The sequence below is a fragment of the Aquarana catesbeiana genome, linkage group LG13 (assembly GCF_042186555.1).
Source record: "Aquarana catesbeiana isolate 2022-GZ linkage group LG13, ASM4218655v1, whole genome shotgun sequence".
In the NCBI taxonomy this organism is placed as follows: Eukaryota; Metazoa; Chordata; class Amphibia; order Anura; family Ranidae; genus Aquarana; species Aquarana catesbeiana.
In genome coordinates, this window is record NC_133336.1 from 230,918,521 (window position 1) to 230,938,301 (window position 19,781).

Genomic DNA, 19,781 nt, shown 5'->3' on the forward strand with positions numbered 1-19,781 from the left:
CACAGCACAAACTCTACGAGGAGTATGTATACGCAACATGGCTAGAAAACGGTCGGCTGCTCAGAACGAAGTAACAGAACGCACTGAAGAACAGCAAGGCCTGTGAAGAGCGACCTGAAAATCAGTAACGAATGAACACAAACACAATGACAAGTCAATTGTACTCGCTGCATGCGCTGAAGACCAGATACAAACCCACAAGCACAAACTGAACAGCAGAAAACGATCTGAAAACCACGAGTCTTAAAAAGCGCGAATCATCTCTCACCAAACTTTTACCAACACGAGATTAGCAAAAGGAGCCCAAAGGGTGCCGTGCTTGGTTCTGAACTGCCCTTTTATAGTCTCATCATACGTGGTGTACGTGACAGCGTTGTTGGCGATCGGAAATTCCGACAACTTTGTGCGACCGTGTGTAGGCAAAACAAGTGTGAGCCAACATCCGTCGGAAAAAATCCATGGATTTTGTTGTCGGAATGTCCGATCAATGTCCGACTGTGTGTACAGGGCATAAGACTTCATAAGACAAGGTAATGTAAACCAGGAGAGATGGCAAGTATGTTGCAGCTGCTTCAGGCCCACAACAATGACTGAACCCAGGGCAACTGCCCCTTTTGCCTCGCCAGACAACTCTGCATGACTATACATCACTTTAATGTCCTTCTCCCCACCTCAAGTAAACAATACAAGGCAACTTCTACTTTGAACAAGAACTCAGTTTACTGGGTTGATTTGCAGAGTACAGTTCAGGTGGCACATTATTACAAAATAATTCCTTTATATAAATTATTTCACTTTACACTACATTTGGCTGTACATTGATTTGGCTTTGCTGTTTCCCTAGTGGTGCTGTCCATACCTTAAAATTAGGAAAGTCCTCATATATAAAACCCATTCACTTGGTTGCCTAAAAACGGGTCACGTTAAAGTATGATGCTGCCTGTAGAACAGCTTACATAATACACAGATCCTCACTGTATGATTCTTGTCTCCTACACCGGAAAGCACCACAAGGCCAGCTCCCCCTGTATATATAGTGGCTGAAGAAGGGAGGTGCCACACACATATAGGGGCAGACATGTCATACAATTACATTAACCCTTGCATGCATCAGCCAGAAACTTAAAAAAAATAACACAGTAACAGGCATAACATAATATAATGTAGGTACAAGGCTACAAGCTTTTTACAAAAAGAGGTAAGAAGATTGGAGAAACATATGACAATTAGCCTACAATGTTATCTGCTAGCTAAAAATAAGAATATAAAATGTTAACATATAAAAATTTTATTTTACCTGACCATTATTTAGAAAAAAGACAATGGGGTTGATTTACTAAAACTAGAAAGTCCAAAATCTGGAGTAACTTCTATTTTTTTTAGTTTAATTGAACAATCTAAAGTTAAAAGCTAATTGGCTACCATGCACAGCTGCACCAGATTTTGCACTCTCCAGTTTTAGTAAATCAAGACCAATACATACAAAACCCACTACATATCTTCTTTAGTTTTCAGAACTTTGAATAAAAACATAATCAGTAAAGTGTGGCATTTGTGTTTTGGGTCTTTTCTGAGTTTTTATAAAAAAAAAAAAAAACACTTTATTTCCTTCCTGTTATACTCTCCTCAATATGTGATCTCAGTGATCACTTCTGCCTTGTCCACTGCTTACTGTTTACAGTTTATATGCAAATTAGTTTAATCACTCATATTTTTTTCAGATTAATCAGATCAAGTTTTTTGTGAATATAAATTTATTTTAAAAAGATGAAGTTCCTTTGAATGTAGACCTTTTCCATGTTCACTTAGATGTTTCATTGAGGTCCTAAAATTCCTAGAAGTTCTTCTTCTTCTCTACCACTTGTTGTGGAAGTAGGTAAAACATACAGCAGCAGACAATACAAATACAGAGATCACCAGTCGTATTATATTCTGCATCGTGAAATCTGAGGAGAGAAATATTAAAGTATTACGATTTTTAGATAAGAAAAATGTTGAATTATTACAAATTCTGAATGTATATGAAGGATCTGGATTAGCCTCCTTCTTACTGGACAGAAGCAATGATGTTGTTTTATGTTCCAGCAATATGTTCTAACATATTCCAATAATAGGAGGACAGGTGACAAGGGAAGCAATGAAACTGAACTGGGAGATAAGTGTGTCACTTGCTCAAGAGGAGCATAAATCACAAGATTGGCTGACCAAACTTACAAATCCATTTGTTGGCAAACCATTAAAAATATTTATTTCAACTTTATATGTAACTGTATATTTTTACTATGTAGCACTTTTGCAATAATTTCTCTGCCTGATGTCTTGACCTTATGGAGGTAACAATAGATCTTATGTTTTAAATTAGAGCCTGAAATGTTACTGGTCTGAGATCAATGGTTAAATATAATTGTTGGTTAATGAAGAGAGAAGATTCAAGTCCCCAACATCAGGGCCCTATTTGGACACCATCCTGCCATAGGTCCATCTGAATGATGGAGAAGAAGAAGGCCATTATTGTCATGACATCCCTTTATCAAACCTATCCCTTGTATTGTGATTATTTCAGTATGAACTAATTAGCTTGGGTTCAGTTATCAAAAACAGTTAATAAATTTTGCTCGAAGTTCACAAACTTTAAAGCAAACACTATAATGTGAGGAAAATCCTGTAATGGCCATTTGTAGGGCTTTGTAGCAAGTTATTCTTAAACAGAAGTTATAGGAAGCTGGGCACTGCCACGGGGTCTTGTACCAATGGCAAAAAGAAATATAATAATAATAATATTTCATTTAAAAAAGTATCTCTGCCTACACAGAATTGTCAGTTCTCTCTAACGGCTCCAACATAAATAGACAATATGGCTGACATTGTGAGTCCACTCTTTTATAGACAGAGGATTGAGTAATCTATTCTTTTAAATAATAGTTAATCTTATTGTTCCTTAATTTTGGGGGTGAACCTGCAAACGTTTTGACTTGTGATTCAAAAACTTTACAAATCCCGCAGATTTGCTACAAGCCCATGACAATAGTGAACTCAGGTCTCTTTCCTAGAGCCAATGCTAGAATGTACTAATGAAGGCAGCATGGGGTCTGCTTTATATTTTCAGCTGATTTTCAGCTTTAGATACCACCAATCAAAAGAGAGAAAAGGGGAAGGGAAGAACGACTGAGGGAAAGAGAATAAAAGGAAGGGAAGAATGATTGAGGGAAAGAGAATGAGGGAAAGGAAGAATGACTAAGGGAAAGAGAATAAGGGAAGGGGAGGAATACTTAAGAAAATTGAATAAGGGAAAGTGAATAAGGGAAGTAAAAAAAGAAAAAGGAAATAGTTAAGTTATCACAATGTGTAAATGTTGAATCTTGGTGCTGCTCATCCTACCCTGCCACCTTGGGTACTGGCCCACAAGTACCATAATGGTAAGCACAGCCCTGTTTCAGCCCTTAGCTAGGAACTCCCTTCTTACCTGTGTGCTGTATTACTTTATATTTTACTGCTCCTAAGTGAAGGAACTTTTAGAGAATTGGGAGGCTTTTAGATCAAAATTTCTCTTCACAAGCAATAAAAACATCCCCTAAAACATCCATTGTACATGCCAGTCTGGAACAAGCTACAATGGACTCTCTTCAGCATTGTCTTGGTGAGTTAACACTGCCAGTGGATCTTCCCAAGTCAGCAAGTTATCAAACTATCAATACAGAATGGGTTTCAGGAGGAATGCTTTTGCATAAAGTGATATTTTAGACAGAAAATGTACAGATCAGGTGGTTATTCAATTCAAGCTCACCGTGTATCTGCATTATCTGGATATAGAGCCCATCACTCATCTTCCTCACAGTGTCAGACCTCATCCTCACTTCACAGGTATAATTCCCAGAATCCTCCAGCTGAGATGACCGCACTCTGTATGTATCAGATACATTGTATCCCTGCACAGTCCGTCCATCTCTGTAGAAGGCAAAGTGCAGCTCTGTGCCACCTCTAAGTGGATCCAGTCTGGTGTTACATCTCACCGTCATCTCATTTCCTTCTATTACCCTGGACGGGGTCACTTTTATTTCTGGAGGAGAGAAGAGCTCTGGAAAAGGAATGAAAAAGTACAAAGAGTATAAATGTATAAAGTTGTGAATGGACATAATGATGAGGTAATTTCATATGATTGTTGGTGGAGGTGGGGAATTACACGCAATCAATTCTCAATAACTATTTAGCCAAGTGTTTGAATGGAGTTCTGCATTCATGTGTGAGATAGCACCCCAAGTGGCTGGAGGTCTAAGTACTACACCAGGCCCCACACAGGAGGGATAACTTCTTTCCACCAGCCAGCGACACTGGTCCCGGCACTGACTACAAAGATTTTTTGAGTCAAATCGAATTATACATTGATTTTCTTCCACCAGATCTTCAACACATATTACACTTTAGAAATGTTAAGGATGGAAACATTTATTTTGTTTCATTTCAAATTTGTTTGTTAAGTTAATAATTTTGTTTCGTTGTATTTGTTATGTTGAAATAAAAATGAATTTGATTTTAAAATGGAAACATATTGCAATAAATACAGTGAGGTATAAAAGTGAAAGAAGATGAGACCCCTCCAAGGCTTAGCAACTATGGATGCCGTTTACGGTGTTGGAAATTCTTATCCTGTATTTATCAATTTAGAAGTGGTGAGATCGGGGCATTAAGTGGGTAGAGGACATCTTTAATAACAGCTTATCCAAGCTTTTCCCAGAGATAATTGGTCAATATGATATTCCCCCCACTGAACTTTATTCATATATTTGGATAACCATATTTCTGGGCAACTATCCCATACCAATGATAAAGCTCCCTCCCTTGATAAAAACTTATTATGGATCTCCCACATCTTGTCTAAAAGGCATCTCTCTCTTTTACAGAAAACTTCAGCGCAAAACTACGTTCTGCAAATCTAGTCCTCTCCTAAAATGGGAGGAAGATCTACAGAATACTTATACACCAGCACAATGGCTCCAGGCTTTTAAATTTACACATGGTATTTCCCACTGTATTAACCACTAGGAACTCTGCCAAAAAAAAATCACTTCTCGTTTCCACCTTACACCCTACTGGGTAGCCCAATTTTACCCCTCCCAATCGCCTCTATGTTGGCGCAACTGTGGTCTTGTAGGCAACCACTATCATATTCTCTGGTCTTGCAAGAGTCTCACAAGCTTCTGGAACCAAATGTTTAGTCTAATCTCCCCTGTTACATGTATCCTACCTCCACCTAACCTGGCTTTGGCCATTCTAAATTTAGAAATTGAAAACTTTCCACCTAATTTTTGCTTATATACTGTTAGCATCCAGTAAAATAAAAGGATACTGGAAGAAAGACTTCACCCCTAATCTGTTTGAAGTGGTTACCTGTATCAAACTTATTTATGAATATGAAAATTTGTTAGTGTTGTGAGCTGCCAGGATAGATAAGTTTGATCATTCATGGAAACCATGGTCCTCCTCGGTCAAATACCCAACTATGTAGATATTGTTATTGGCATTGACTTTCGCTGAGCTTAGTATTATATTGCTTAGACCCTAGACCTCAGATATTTCATGATCTATCCAGACTGTTGCTGTACCTGATGTATTTTACATACTGTCCTATTTCATGTTTTCTTCTTCTTCTTTTTTTTCTTGATACATTGTTCATCATCGCCTCACTTGTACATATGTATAAAAACCTAATAAAAATGATTAAAAGAAATGCAAGAGGCAAGAGGCCTAAGTACTAGACCAGGCTCCACGTGGAAGGATAATGTCTTTCTACCAGCCAGTGACACCGGTCCCGGTACTGACTACAAAGATTTTATGAGGGAAATCACATTGATTTTCCAACACCAGATGTTCAACACATGTTACACTTTAGAGATGCATGAAGGAAAAATAATTTTTTTTTCATTTCAGATTCATTTGTTAAATTAATAATTTTCAAATTCAAATACATTTTTTATTTCTGATTCAAATTCTTTTCCAAATACAAATTCATTTTCAAATATGGATAATTAGGATACTTTGTTTCAATATAATTTATTTATATTATATTGTGATTCGGCAATCACAATTAGATATAGTACATCCAAATCTCTGAATAACGAAAATGTCATCCGAATCTCAATTCATAACGAAACAAATTCCACATTCCCATACACTGCAGGATTTCACTCACTTGTGTAAAGGAAATTTGTAAGTTCTGTGTATAATTGTATTCTATTTTGTATGTATTGCGCACTGCCCTCACTGTGCAACGGCATTAATAATGTTTTCATTACATGTTTGCATTCTTTCGAGTCCTGATTGGAATTAGTCTGCCTATGTTAAGCCCCTTGTTACCATAAACGTACACTTGTAATATTAATGTGATACCTACGTAATCATGTGTATAAAAACCTTCAATTGCGACATAATAAAGCAGAACAGTTATTTGGAAAGATGCGGAGTGTATCTTTTGTGTCTGTTCCCTACTGCAGTAGTTATTATTAATTTGGAACCACTAATCAATATGAGGATAGGAGTTGTCTATCTATAAATTTCCAGGTCAGATGGCGAGCCAGCCAGGAGGGGATTTTCAGGTTACCCTGAGAATCCGAAACAAGGAGCTTGAGACGAATTTCTGATAATCAGCTGGCTGATGTAAGCCTTTTGCTTACATTTGAGTTATCAGACTTCCTTGATCAGTAAGGCATTTTCAGGACAAAGGGTACCTATTTTACTCCCCTTAATCAAACTGTATTGATTGGTGGTTATATGTTACGTTGTCACTGTCTACTGTCCATCGGAGTGTTATAGATAAGAAAGGGAAGAATAGTGCTGTTCACAGGTATATGTAGTACACATCTGTTAGATAAAGTAGTTTAGAGGCAAGAGGGTATAGGCACACACAGAGAAGACTGGCCAGTCATTATTGGCATTAAATTAAGTAAGGGAATGAAGGGTAAGAGACCCTCAAAAATGCCCAGCGCAAGAGGAGCGCTATAAAATATATGAACCGAAGGTGCAGTTCTGCCTATACTGAGCCCCTAGATTAATGGTTAAAGTGGACAGGGATCCACAATGGGTAACTGGGTTACCACCAAAGTTCACAGGTACTAAGAATCATGCAGAGTAAACAACTATCTATGTGAGCAGGATGGATCAAGGGTGACAATTAACATTAGACACAAAGGGACATTTTGATGTTAAGTTGTGGGATGAATTTGTGGTCAGGCACTACAACTAGTAAAGTCAAAACAGAGACATGAGAGTTAAAACAGAATACTTTATATGTTGTCAGAGTGGGAAGATGGGATGAGCACTATGGCTGCCCGTCTGAACATAGATTCATAGAAGCTAGAGAATGTGAAGTATGGGATTACAATACATGGGATGCAAAGGATATCAGAGCAAAATAAGGAAAGCAGAATTTAAGCAGTGTAATATTAAAGAGAGTTAAAAGAAAGTGAGAGCGAGAGAGAGATATGTGTGAATGCTGAAATCTTTAGTTCTATCTTTTGTGTGTGTCATGTATGCAGATGTGACCCCCTCCTTTGCACTCTCATGAAAGAATGTAGCTGAAATGAGAGATCAGTGATAAGCTGGAAGGACACCATGCCAATTTCTGTTTTTTAGACAAAATATTTATAACAAAATGTGCCAGGTTAATTAATCTAATGATAACCAATGTGATCACAATTATCTTGAATCTGTTTTCCAAACATAGCAAATGAAGGTTACATTTAACTGTGTATTACACAAATTGAATATCCTTTGATAGTGGAAAATGTCCTAATTTAACCAGTTGCTGACCACCTCCCGTCGTTGCCGTCGATATACGTCAGCAGAATGGCACGGACAGGCAGCAACATGTACCTGTACGTGATCTGCCTCCCACGGGCGGGGGGTCAGATCGGAACACCCCGGTGCCCAAGCGGTCGGCTTCTGTCCGGGAGCGATCAGACGTGAGGGGAGGCCATCTATTCATGCCCCGCCCCCCCTCGCGATCGCTCCCAGCCAATGAGAATCTTCTTCTGCCTCTGTATAGTAAACAGAGGCAGAGGAAGTGATGTCATCGCTCCTCGGCTCGGTATTTTCCGTTCCGGCGCCGAGGAGAGAAGACATTCGTGTGAGTGTAAATCACACACACACACAGTAGAATTACACCCCCCATCACCCCCCGATCCCCCCCTGATCACCCCCCCAATCACCCCTCCCCCTGTCACACTGACACCAAGCAGTTTTTTTTTTTTCTGATTACTGCATTGGTGTCAGTTTGTGACAGTTAGTGTGGTAGGGCAGTTAGTATTAGCCCCCTTTAGGTCTAGGATACCCCCCTACCCCCCCTAATAAAGTTTTAACCCCTTGATCACCCCCCGTCACCAGTGTCACTAAGCGTTTGTTTTTCTGATCGCTGTATTAGTGTCACTGGTGATGCTAGTTAGGGAGGTAAATATATAGGTTCACCGTCAGTGTTTTATAGAGTCAGGGACCCCCATATACTACCTAATAACCCCTTGATTGCCCCCTAGTTAACCCTTTCACCAGTGATCACCGTATAACTGTTACGGGTGACGCTGGTTAGTTTGTTTATTTTTTATAGTGTCAGGACACCCGCCGTTTATTACCAAATAAAGGTTTAGCCCCCTGATGATATAACTTAGGTTTTAGGGTCAGATAGGCAGCCTCAGGTTAGCGCCAGTACTGCTAACACCCACGCACACAGCATACACCTCCCTTAGTGACTCGGTTAAATTGATGATAGGCAACTCCTATCCTCATATTGATTAGTGGTTCCAAATTAATAATAACTACTGCAGTAGGGAACAGACATAGTATCTGAACGGATCAATATCTGATCTGATCAGACCTATACTAGCGTACCCAGCAGTTTAGGTTTCCAAAAACGCAGTGTTAGCGGGATCAACCCAGATACCTGCTAGCACCTGCGTTTTGCCCCTCCACCCGGCCCAGTCCACCCAAGTGCAGTATCGATCGATCACTGTCACTTACAAAACACTAAACGCATAACTGCAGCGTTCGCAGAGTCAGGCCTGATCCCTGCGATCGCTAACAGTTTTTTTGGTAGCGTTTTGGTGAACTGGCAAGCACCAGCCCCAGGCAGCATCAGGTTAGTGCCAGTAGCGCTAACACCCACGCATGCACCGTACATCTCCCTTAGTGGTAAAGTATCTGAACGGATCAATATCTGATCCGATCAGATCTATACTAGTGTCCCCAGCAGTTTAGGGTTCCCAAAAACGCAGTGTTAGTGGAATCATCCCAGATACCTGCTAGCACCTGCGTTTTGCCCCTCCGCCCAGCCCAGCCCACCCAAGTGCAGTATCGATCGATCACTGTCACTTACAAAACACTAAACGCATAACTGCAGCGTTCGCAGAGTTAGGCCTGATCCCTGTGATCGCTAACAGTTTTTTTGGTAGTGTTTTGGTGAACTGGCAAGCATCAGCGGCCTAGTACACCCCGGTCATAGTCAAACCAGCACTGCAGTAACACGTGGTGACGTGGCGAGTCCCATAAGTGCAGTTCAAGCTGGTGAGGTGGCAAGCGCAAGTAGTGTCCTGCTGCCACCAAGAAGAAGACAAGCACAAGCCCGTCGTTTCCTTAATGCCCTTCCTGCTGCATTCGCCAATCCTAATTGGGAACCCACCACTACTGCAGCACCCGTACTTCCCCCATTCACATCCCCAACCAAATGCAGTCGGCTGCATGAGAGGCATTTTTATGTCCTCCCGAGTACTCCTACCCAACGAAACCCCTCAAAAAAGATGTTGTGTCTGCAGCAAGTGCGGATATAGGTGTGACACCCGCTATTATTGTCCCTGCTGTCCTGACAATCCTGGTCTTTGCATTGGTGAATGTTTTGAACGCTACCATACACTAGTTGAGTATTAGCGTAGGGTACAGCACTACACAGACTAGGCACACTTTCACAGGGTCTCCCAAGATGCCATCGCATTTTGAGAGACCCGAACCTGGAACCGGTTACAGTTATAAAAGTTACAGGTGATATATGTCGAAGCATGGGGGCAGCAGGGGCGGAAGAGCGAGTTGCTCCTACCTTTTGTGGGAGGATACCCCCCTGCTTCGGCATATATAAACGGTGCATGTATGCCCATCACTAGAAGTGGGTGGATGAAGGGAGGTATTCTAATGTTGGGCATACCCACCAATCAATCTCTTTTTTTCGTTCAGCCCACAGGCTGCATGAAAAAAAAAGATTACAATATATGCCCAACAAGGACCAGCAACGTACTGGTATGTTGCTGGAATTTGAGTGGTTATACCAGAATGATGCCTGCAGGTTTAGGTATCATCTTGGTATCATTCTTTTCAGCCAGCGGTCGGCTTTCATGTAAAAGCAATCCTAGCAGCTAATTAGCCTCTAGACTGCTTTTACAAGCAGTGGGAGGGAATGCCCCCCCCCACCATCTTCCATGTTTTTCTCTGGCTCTCCTGTCCCAACAGGGAACCTGAGAATGCAGCCGGTGATTCAGCCAGCTGACCATAGAGCTGATCAGACACCAGAGTGGCTCCAAACATCTCTATGGCCTATGAAACTGGAAGCTACGAGCATTTCATGACTTAGATTTTGCCGGATGTAAACAGCGCCATTGGGAAGGCATTTTATCACACCGATCTTGGTGTGGTCACATGCTTTGAGGGCAGAGGAGAGATCTAGGGTCTAATAGACCCCAATTTTTTCAAAAAAGAGTACCTGTCACTACCTATTGCTATCATAGGGGATATTTACATTCCCTGAGATAACAATAAAAATGATAAAAAAATGAAAGGAACAGTTTAAAAACAAGATAAAAAAGCAAAAAAAAATAAAGAAAAAAAAACAAAAAAAAACAACCTTGTCCCCCCCTGCTCTCGCGCAAAGGCGAACGCAAGCGTCGGTCTGGCGTCAAATGTAAACAGCAATTGCACCATGCATGTGAAGTATCACCATGAAGGTCAGATCGAGGGCAGTAATTTTAGCAGTAGACCTCCTATGTAAATCTAAAGTGGTAACCTGTAAAGGCTTTTAAAGGCTTTTAAAAAATGTATTTAGTTTGTCACCACTGCATGTTTGTTTGCAATTTTAAAGCATGTCATGTTTGGTATCCATGTACTCGGCCTAAGATCATCTTTTTTATTACATCAAACATTTGGGCAATATAGTGTGTTTTAGTGCATTAAAATTTAAAAAAGTGTGTTTTTTCCCAAAAAAATGCATTTGAAAAATCGCTGCGCAAATACTGTGTGAAAAAAAAAATGAAACACCCACCATTTTAATCTGTAGGGCATTTGCTTTAAAAAAATGTATAATGTTTGGGGGTTCAAAGTAATTTTCTTGCAAAAAAAATAATTTTTTCATGTAAACAAAAAGTGTCAGAAAGGGCTTTGTCTTCAAGTGGTTAGAAGAGTGGGTGATGTGTGACATAAGCTTCTAAATGTTGTGCATAAAATGCCAGGACAGTTCAAACCCCCCCCAAATGACCCCATTTTGGAAAGTAGACACCCCAAGCTATTTGCTGAGAGGCATGTCGAGTCCATGGAATATTTTATGTTGTGACACAAGTTGCGGGAAAAAGACAATTTTTTTTTTTTTTTTTTTTCACAAAGTTGTCACTAAATGATATATTGCTCAAACATGCCATGGGAATATGTGAAATTACACCCCAAAATACATTCTGTTGCTTCTCCTGAGTACGGGGATACCACATGTGTGAGACTTTTTGGGAGCCTAGCCGCGTACGGGACCCGAAAAACCAAGCACCGCCTTCAGGCTTTCTAAGGGCATAAATTTTTGATTTCACTCTTCACTGCCTATCACAGTTTCGGAGGCCATGGAATGCCCAGGTGGCACAACCCCCCCCCAAATGACCCTATTTTGGAAAGTAGATACTCCAAGCTATTTGCTGAGAGGTATAGTGAGTATTTTGCAGACCTCACTTTTTGTCACAAAGTTTTAAAAAATTGAAAAAAGAAAAAAAATTTTTTTTTCTTGTCTTTCTTCATTTTCAAAAACAAACGAGAGCTGCAAAATACTCACCATGCCTCTCAGCAAATAGCTTGGGGTGTCTACTTTGTATGTATGACTAAAATTGAGTTTATTGGATTTTTTTTATAACAAAAAGTAGAAAATATAATTTTTTTTCAAAATGTTCGGTCTTTTTCCGTTTATAGCGCAAAAAATAAAAACTGCAGAGGTGATTAAATACCATCAAAAAGAAAGCTCTATTTGTGGGAAGAAAAGGACGCAAATTTCGTTTGGGTACAGCATTGCATGACCGCGCAATTAGCAGTTAAAGCGACGCAGTGCCAAATTGTAAAAGTGCTCTGGTCAGGAAGGGGGTAAATCCTTCCAGGCTGAAGTGGTTAAGGAAATATATCTCTGGATATATATTAGAATTAGGGTGTGATATTGAGATTATCACTTGAGTATTAATTTCTGATATGAGTTTAATTTTATTAATAATATAGATATATTGTAACTGGTTTAGACAACCTTTGGTTGGAAATGAAATCCAGGTTATTGGGGAAATTTGTAAAATGGGATTAGTTTAGATTAAGATAACAAGGTTGTAATTTTACCTTTATTGAGAGAAACAAAAGATTAAGATGAGGTTGTTAATTGGAATACAGCTGCCATAATATTTAACAAAGCCAAGATGGATGGGATACATAAGAAGTTTTTCTACAAAAATGAAATCGAAAGGTCTGATCATAACTTGATGTGCGGCCCATGATGTGAGAGTAATAATAAATACAATTTAAATATAACAGACCCATCACATCAAGTCCACACACCCTGTTAGGATAGATCCCACCTGCAGCCAGTTGTTGTATAGTTTTTGATGTGGCTGAGAGCTTTCTGTTCTGTCATATATTTGTTGGTCCTTTTGTTTTCATTTTTTTTTATTTTTGAAATCCAAAGCAGAATGTGTGGATTGTGAAATGCTGTGCCCCTTTTCCTTGTAAGTGCTGTGGTATAATCAGAAGAATAGTTTGGATTTATTGGACATCTCTGCATGACTGCAGGGTATTGTTACCATTTATTATGTTATGACATCAGGAAAATACTGTCAGATGTAAACTAAGGACTTAAAACAAGCAATGATAAATTATAATATAATTTGTCTTTTTGAAAAAGTTGTCTTTTTGAAAAATGAAACTGGAGTTCTTACACAAACAGCATGATAGAAAACAAGCCATTGTAATATATTTATGCAAACTGGACCCAGTAATGAAGGGTTCACCCGATATATCAGAGCTGTAGCTTTATGCAAAGGTGCTATTAGACAAAGTTAGACATTATTTTGGTCAAATATTTAATTTTTAATGGTCCCACATTCTGCGCAGCAAATAAACAACTAAATGTTTGTCTAATGAAAGGTTCAAAATATGAATTTGTTTTGTTTGTTTATGTACAAAATCTAACAATGAAAAATACATACATTTGAATCCAGCCACCTTATTGCCTCTATTGGAGGAGGCTGGAGACAAAAAAAAAACACATGTGTTAAATTGATGATGTTTTCCCCTTGTCAGAGGGGGATGGGGTCACGTGACGGGTGGCCCCACCCTCAGCTACATAAGAGCTATCAAGCTGGCACCGCATCATTGGCTGGGTGCCTCCGGTGGAGGCAGGATCCTTTGTGTGGTCCTTGCTGGAGTCGCTGGAGATCGAGAATTACATCGCTGGAGTAGGAGCATGGATTTATTGGATTACATCACTGGAATCTCTTTTTATTTTTTATTTTTTTATTTTTAATAAAGGACTTGTCCCAAGCCATCTCTTGTGGTTTTTTTAACATGTTGACACTTTCTTTTTGTGAAATGGTAGGGGTACAATGTGCCCTTATGAATTCACATAGGGGGGGCAGGATTTGGGTGTCCCCTTTGTTAAAGGGGGCTTCCAGATTCCGATAAGCCCTCCGCCCTCAGACCGGGCAAGGGTTGTGGGGATGAGGCCCTTGTACCCATCAACATGGGGACATCCTCCCCATGTTGAGGGCATGTGGCCAGGTACGGTTCAGGGGGGGCGCACTATGTCCCCCCCTCTTTTCCTGCGGCCTGCCAGGTTGCGTGCTCGGATAAGGGTCTGATACGGATTTTTGAGGGGAACCCCACGCCATTTTTTTTTATTTTGACGCGGAGTTCCCCTTAATATCCACACCAGACCCGAAGGGCCTGGTAATGGAATTTTGGGGGACCCCCACGCATTTTTTTTTTATTTTTCAATGACTTTCAATGACTTTTAAAGTACAATTATAATATTAATGTGATACGTACGTAATCATGTGTATAAAAACCTTCAATTGCGTCATAATAAAGCAGAACAGTTATTTGGAAAGATACGGAGTGTATCTTTTGTGTCTGTTCAGTACTGCAGTAGTTATTATTAATTTGGAACCACTAATCAATATAAGGATAGGAGTTGCCTATCTATAAATTTCCAGGTCACTTGTCATTCCCAATGATCAGACCAGTCCATTCACTAAACCAGCAACTCAGTTTACTGACATTACATCTTCCCTTTGTACAGACATTTCCAGCAGTCACATGGCAGTGCAAGAGGTTGATGAAGTACAAAGTTCCCATATAACATATGGTAGAGCCTTTAGGGCCATGCTGTGGTATCTCATATCTTTGCTTTGCAATAGTTCCCATCTAATGGTGAGTCTCTCATTCAAGGTCCTGCCAAGGGTTGACCTGCTTCAGTATAGCACTACATTGCCCTGTGTAGGTCCCTCTCTATTCCAAGACCAACTTCAAAGGAAGGCCCTACAAGACCCCACCCCCCCCTACATATAAATACCCTGGGTACTGGAACTGCAACAGGCTGAATTGCAGACACACCACATCAATCACCCCCACAATACCAGAACATATTATACATACAGTACATCATTAATATGTAGCGGGGTCCCCGACCCCTAAAGGCCTAATGGTGACCTCCAGAGTCAGGAAGAGCTGACATTCTTCCTCGAAGTGTGGGTTATTAGGCATGGTGGGTGTAATCCAAGTTGGAAACATGGGCACCAGTGTGATAAGTTGGGCTGGATTTCCCATTAGGCACTGTAGAGATGTGTTAAAACAACAGAGGGGTAAAAAGGAACTGAAAAGTTCTGCTTAACAGTGTAGTAACAACAGGCAGAGGTTCAGTAATGTCTGTGCCTGTGTATAATAAGGATAATTGCTTACACCAATAGCACTCAGGCAGTAATATAGGTGCGTTCCTCTGAATTAATTACGCATATCAACAAAGGAGGGGGAGAAGAAATGGAATTGGAAGCCAATTCCAAATGAAAGCAATTCATCAAAGAGGGACAGGCAATTAACAAAAATGTAAATGATGTTTATTAATGATTCACTTAAACACCAATCAAAAAATGTAGTTTAAAAACAGGTACAACCACCAATTCATAAAATAGACAACGTTGTCTTGAACAAACACAGATGGCCACCACAAAACAAAGACCATGCACACCTCCTATCATGTAAATACAAGATGATATCTCCTTATGGGTCATCTAATATGAAGCTGATTATCCTAGTAAGTATCAGCGTACAGGCTGATTTCAAGTGGGAGGAAGGTGGATGGTAATGCAGCTGTTTGGAAATCACGTCCACCGTGTGGATGTCAGTGAAGGAAACTGACAGTGACCAACTTGCTGCTGGGGCAGTGAAGACTGCAGTCCTAGTATGCAAAGTTCACCATAGACATTCAGTACCATGGGAAACTGATAACATGGGGGGAAGTTCCTGTGTATAAAGAGCTGTGGATACTGGAGGATTGGAGTAGGCTTAAATATAGAGCTGTATCGGTCAAATCATCAGTGCTTTAGGGGAGAGTGAAGCTTGAAGATTAAAGCAGCATCCCATACTGGGGATATAAAAGGTAAGATCTCACCGAAATGTAGGCACTGGAATGTGACACCGATCAAGTAGAGGAGCCTTGTCTTGCTCGTACCATCTCCAGGTAGCTGGTCAGGCTATCTTCCATCCACATGCATAGTGTCACCAGCGAGGTCCAGGTAGTGATGGTCGGGGAACGTGGTATTGACTTGGGAGGTGCAGTGGGTAGTGCAGTGCATACAGTCATCCAGTTCTCGGGCTTGTTTGAAAGCCCTCACGGAGGTATGGACGGAGTTCCCAAGGCTGGTGGGTGGGTCTGTGGATATGCTATGAGAAGCGTGATGGCGTCATGCTGACAGTGACCAACTTGCTGCTGGGGCAGTGAAGACTGCAGTCCTAGTATGCAAAGTTCACCATAGACATTCAGTACCATGGGAAACTGATAACATGGGGGGAAGTTTACAAACAAATCACGCTTCTCATACACTATGAGAAGCGTGATGGCATCATGCTGATGCATTTCATCCGTCACTCGGATTTCTTCAGAGCATGCTCTGAAGAAATCCGAGTGATGGATGAAATGTGTCAGCATGACACCATCACGCTTCTCATAGTGTATCCATGCGGTGGATACCACATGGTGGACGTGATTTCCAAACGGCTGCATTACCATCCACCTTCCCCCCACTTGAAATCAGCCTATACTTACTAGAAATCGCCGATACTTACTAGGATAATCAGCTTCATGTTAGATGACCCATAAGGAGATATCATCTTGTATTTACATGATAGGAGGTGTTCATGGTCTTTGTTTGTGGTGGCCATCTGTGTTTGTTCAAGACAACGTTGTCTATTTTATGAATTGGTGGTGGTACCTGTTTTTAAAATACATTTTTTGATTGGTGTTTAAATGAATCATTAATAAACATAATTTACATTTTTGGTAATTGCCTGTTCCTCTTTGATGAATTGCTTTCATTTGGAATTGGCTTCCACTGTAGAGATGTGCCTACAGGCGCCTTTACTAGAGGGGCACCCGTCTGTACATGGCTAGATCTAGGGGGTGCTGGGGTGGGCTGAGCCCCGCCAGATTTCAGTTATGCCCCCCCAGGCCACCCCAATGCACACTGTACCCACGCCCACTGCAAGTCAAGACAGGAGAATTGTCAGCAAAGAGAGAGCTGGGAGGAGGTGCTGACTTTCTGTGCTCCCCCTTCTCCTGTCAGTGGATCGCTCCTCCATACTGCGGATTACACAGATCATTGGAGGAGGTAGGGAGCGGAAAATCAAGACGTGTACCATCCTATCTAAGAGGATCCTGTGTTATCTGCTGTGGGTTATAAGTGTGTGTTATTAGGCATGGTGGGTGTAATCCAAGTTGGAAACATGGGCACCCCTGCTAACCTGCTGGGTCCCTGGCTTGACACTCTGCTGAAACTTTCCCACTTATTCACAGTCCCCGGCTGGTGAAAAGGCTGCTCTGGTAATTTTTCAGACTTCCATACACTGGCCTCTGATAACAGGAATGGTTGTCCCTTGGTGGCGATTGCTTCCCCTTTACCCCTGGCCTTGATCATCACTTGCTCCTGGTTATAGGTGTGGTCGTCCCTTATGGCAACTGTTTCTCCTTCACCGCTGGCAACGGTTCGGTTCCCCGTCCGGCAGAACCTCTGCAACTTGGCTGGGCTTCCGGCCTGAAGCCCCAACCCCGCACTGCTTCTCTCAAACCTGGATAGGCTTCAGACAGCCTAGCAGCCAGGTGCTCCCGGGGTAGGTCTCAGGCTTCTGGCCTCACAACCCGGAGCCTTGTGACAGATGTTAAAGCAGATAGCCGTCCAGGTGGCACAGAACCTGGATCACCTGACTCACCCTGAATAAATAGGCTCTCCCAGCAGGCCAAGGGGCCAAGGAAACCCCTGCCAATTGGCTGAGACAACACATCCACTCCTAGTCTGAATTCACTATGCCCTTGTCATTCTAATGCCACAGGCAACAATCCCACCTTGTGATACAAGAGAGTGGTGCATCAAATTCAGAGTGAAAAGAGAAAAGTCAGTGGATCCCTCTAACAATTAGTGAGGCTAGGTACTACCTAGCAAACTAAATTTGTTATCAACCCTGTCTACAACCAGGGTGCTACAAATACAATTGGCACCTGCCTACATTCCTATTATATATCTGGATATTACACCCAAAACAGTATGAATGTCTAAATGTAATCTACAATTGGATATAACTAATACTGACTTAATTTCATATCCTCACCATATATCTGGATATAGAGCCCATCACTCATCTTCTTCACAGTGTCAGATGTCATCCTCACTTCACAGGTATATTTCCCAGAATCCTGCAGCTGAGATGACCGCACTCTGTATGTATCAGATACATCGTATCCCCGCACAGTCCGTCCATCTCTATAGAAGGCAAAGTGCAGCTCTGTGCCGCCTCTGAGTGGATCCAGTCTGGTGTCACATCTCACCGTCATCTCATCTCCTTCTATTACCCTGGACGGGGTCACTTTTATTTCTGGAGGAGAGATCTCTGGAAGAGGAAAGGATGACAACGATTGGTCAGTATGAGTTATATTTCCTCATCATGTGACTGTCAGAGAATAAAGAAATGAAAACTGTGTATATGGCTAAAGTATCATTGGAACAAATCCACTCTTCTAGGTTTACATCCTCACCATATATCTGTATATAGAGCCCATCACTCATCTTCCTCACAGTGTCAGATGCCATCCTCACTTCACAGGTATATTTCCCAGAATCCTCCAGCTGAGCTGACCGCACTCTGTATGTGTCAGATACATCGTATCCCCGCACAGTCCGTCCATCTCTGTAGAAGGCAAAGTGCAGCTCTGTGCCGCCTCTGAGCGGATCCAGTCTGGTGTCACATCTCACCGTCATCTCATCTCCTTCTATTACCCTGGACGGGGTCACTTTTATTTCTGGAGGAGAGAAGAGCTCTGGAAGAGGAAATTGTTAGAAATGATAAATTATGGAAATAATAGGATTTTTTTATAACAGCTTACCTGTAAAATCCTTTTCTTTTGAGGTACATCACGGGACACAGAGCCTCAGTAATTACTGATGGGTTATATGGGTATCACTAGGTGATTGGACACTGGCACACCCTAGACAGGAAGTTCAACCCCCTATATAATCCCTCCCCTTACTGGGGATACCTCACTTTTGTAGCAAAGCAATATAAGTGTATTAGAAGAGGGGTGGGACCTCTGTGACCCGTGATGTACCTCAAAAGAAAAGGATTTTACAGGTAAGCTGTTATAAAAAAATCCTATTTTCTTTCTCGTACATCACGGGACACAGAGCCTCAGTAATTACTGATGGGGTGTCCCAGAGCTATCTATCTGAGGGGAGGGGAATAACATTGTAAGGAAAATGGCTGCACTTTGGTTCACTATATACTTTAGATAAGAGCCTGAACTTTTTCTATACAATATAGATGAAATGCTAATGCAAGGCTTTTTTAATGTTACGTGGAAATTTACTAAGCTAGCTATCTGCAAAAACAGGAAAGTACCGTACCTGTGGTGAGAATATTTGAATATAAGTACGGGAACAAGTTAGAACATCCCACCGCAAACCTGGACCTAAAGCCAAAAGGCACCTTATCGAAAGTATCTTAAAAGGTTATTTCTATATTATTCATTTTCTCTGAATTTAAGCTAAGAAAAATATATTTTGATAAAGGATATTTTGGGTACTTTTCGTTAGGTACTTTTTTTATGCACGTCAGAATATTATACATATGTCATATAACATGTAACTTGTGATACTTGTACTCTTGTGATTGGATAAACTAAGGGACTGTCCCTTGGTTTGCCCCTAATGATGTATAATGAATTGTTGCCCTATATAACATGTGAAAAGATATAATACATTTGTATTCTC

General features: G+C 41.1%; 1 protein-coding gene across 1 annotated transcript in view; it reads right to left on the reverse strand.

Moving 5' to 3' along the window:
• The window catches only part of LOC141116704 (Fc receptor-like protein 5), a 196,063-nt gene that overhangs the window by 57,957 nt on the left and 118,325 nt on the right, over positions 1 to 19,781 (reverse strand). Inside the window, exons 5-7 of the mRNA XM_073609096.1 lie at positions 18,551 to 18,832; positions 18,127 to 18,405; positions 3,785 to 4,075 (exon numbers count right to left, since the gene is read on the reverse strand). Of these exons, the coding sequence (XP_073465197.1) occupies positions 3,785 to 4,075; positions 18,127 to 18,405; positions 18,551 to 18,832 (852 nt within the window). The remainder of the gene's footprint in view (positions 1 to 3,784; positions 4,076 to 18,126; positions 18,406 to 18,550; positions 18,833 to 19,781) is intronic.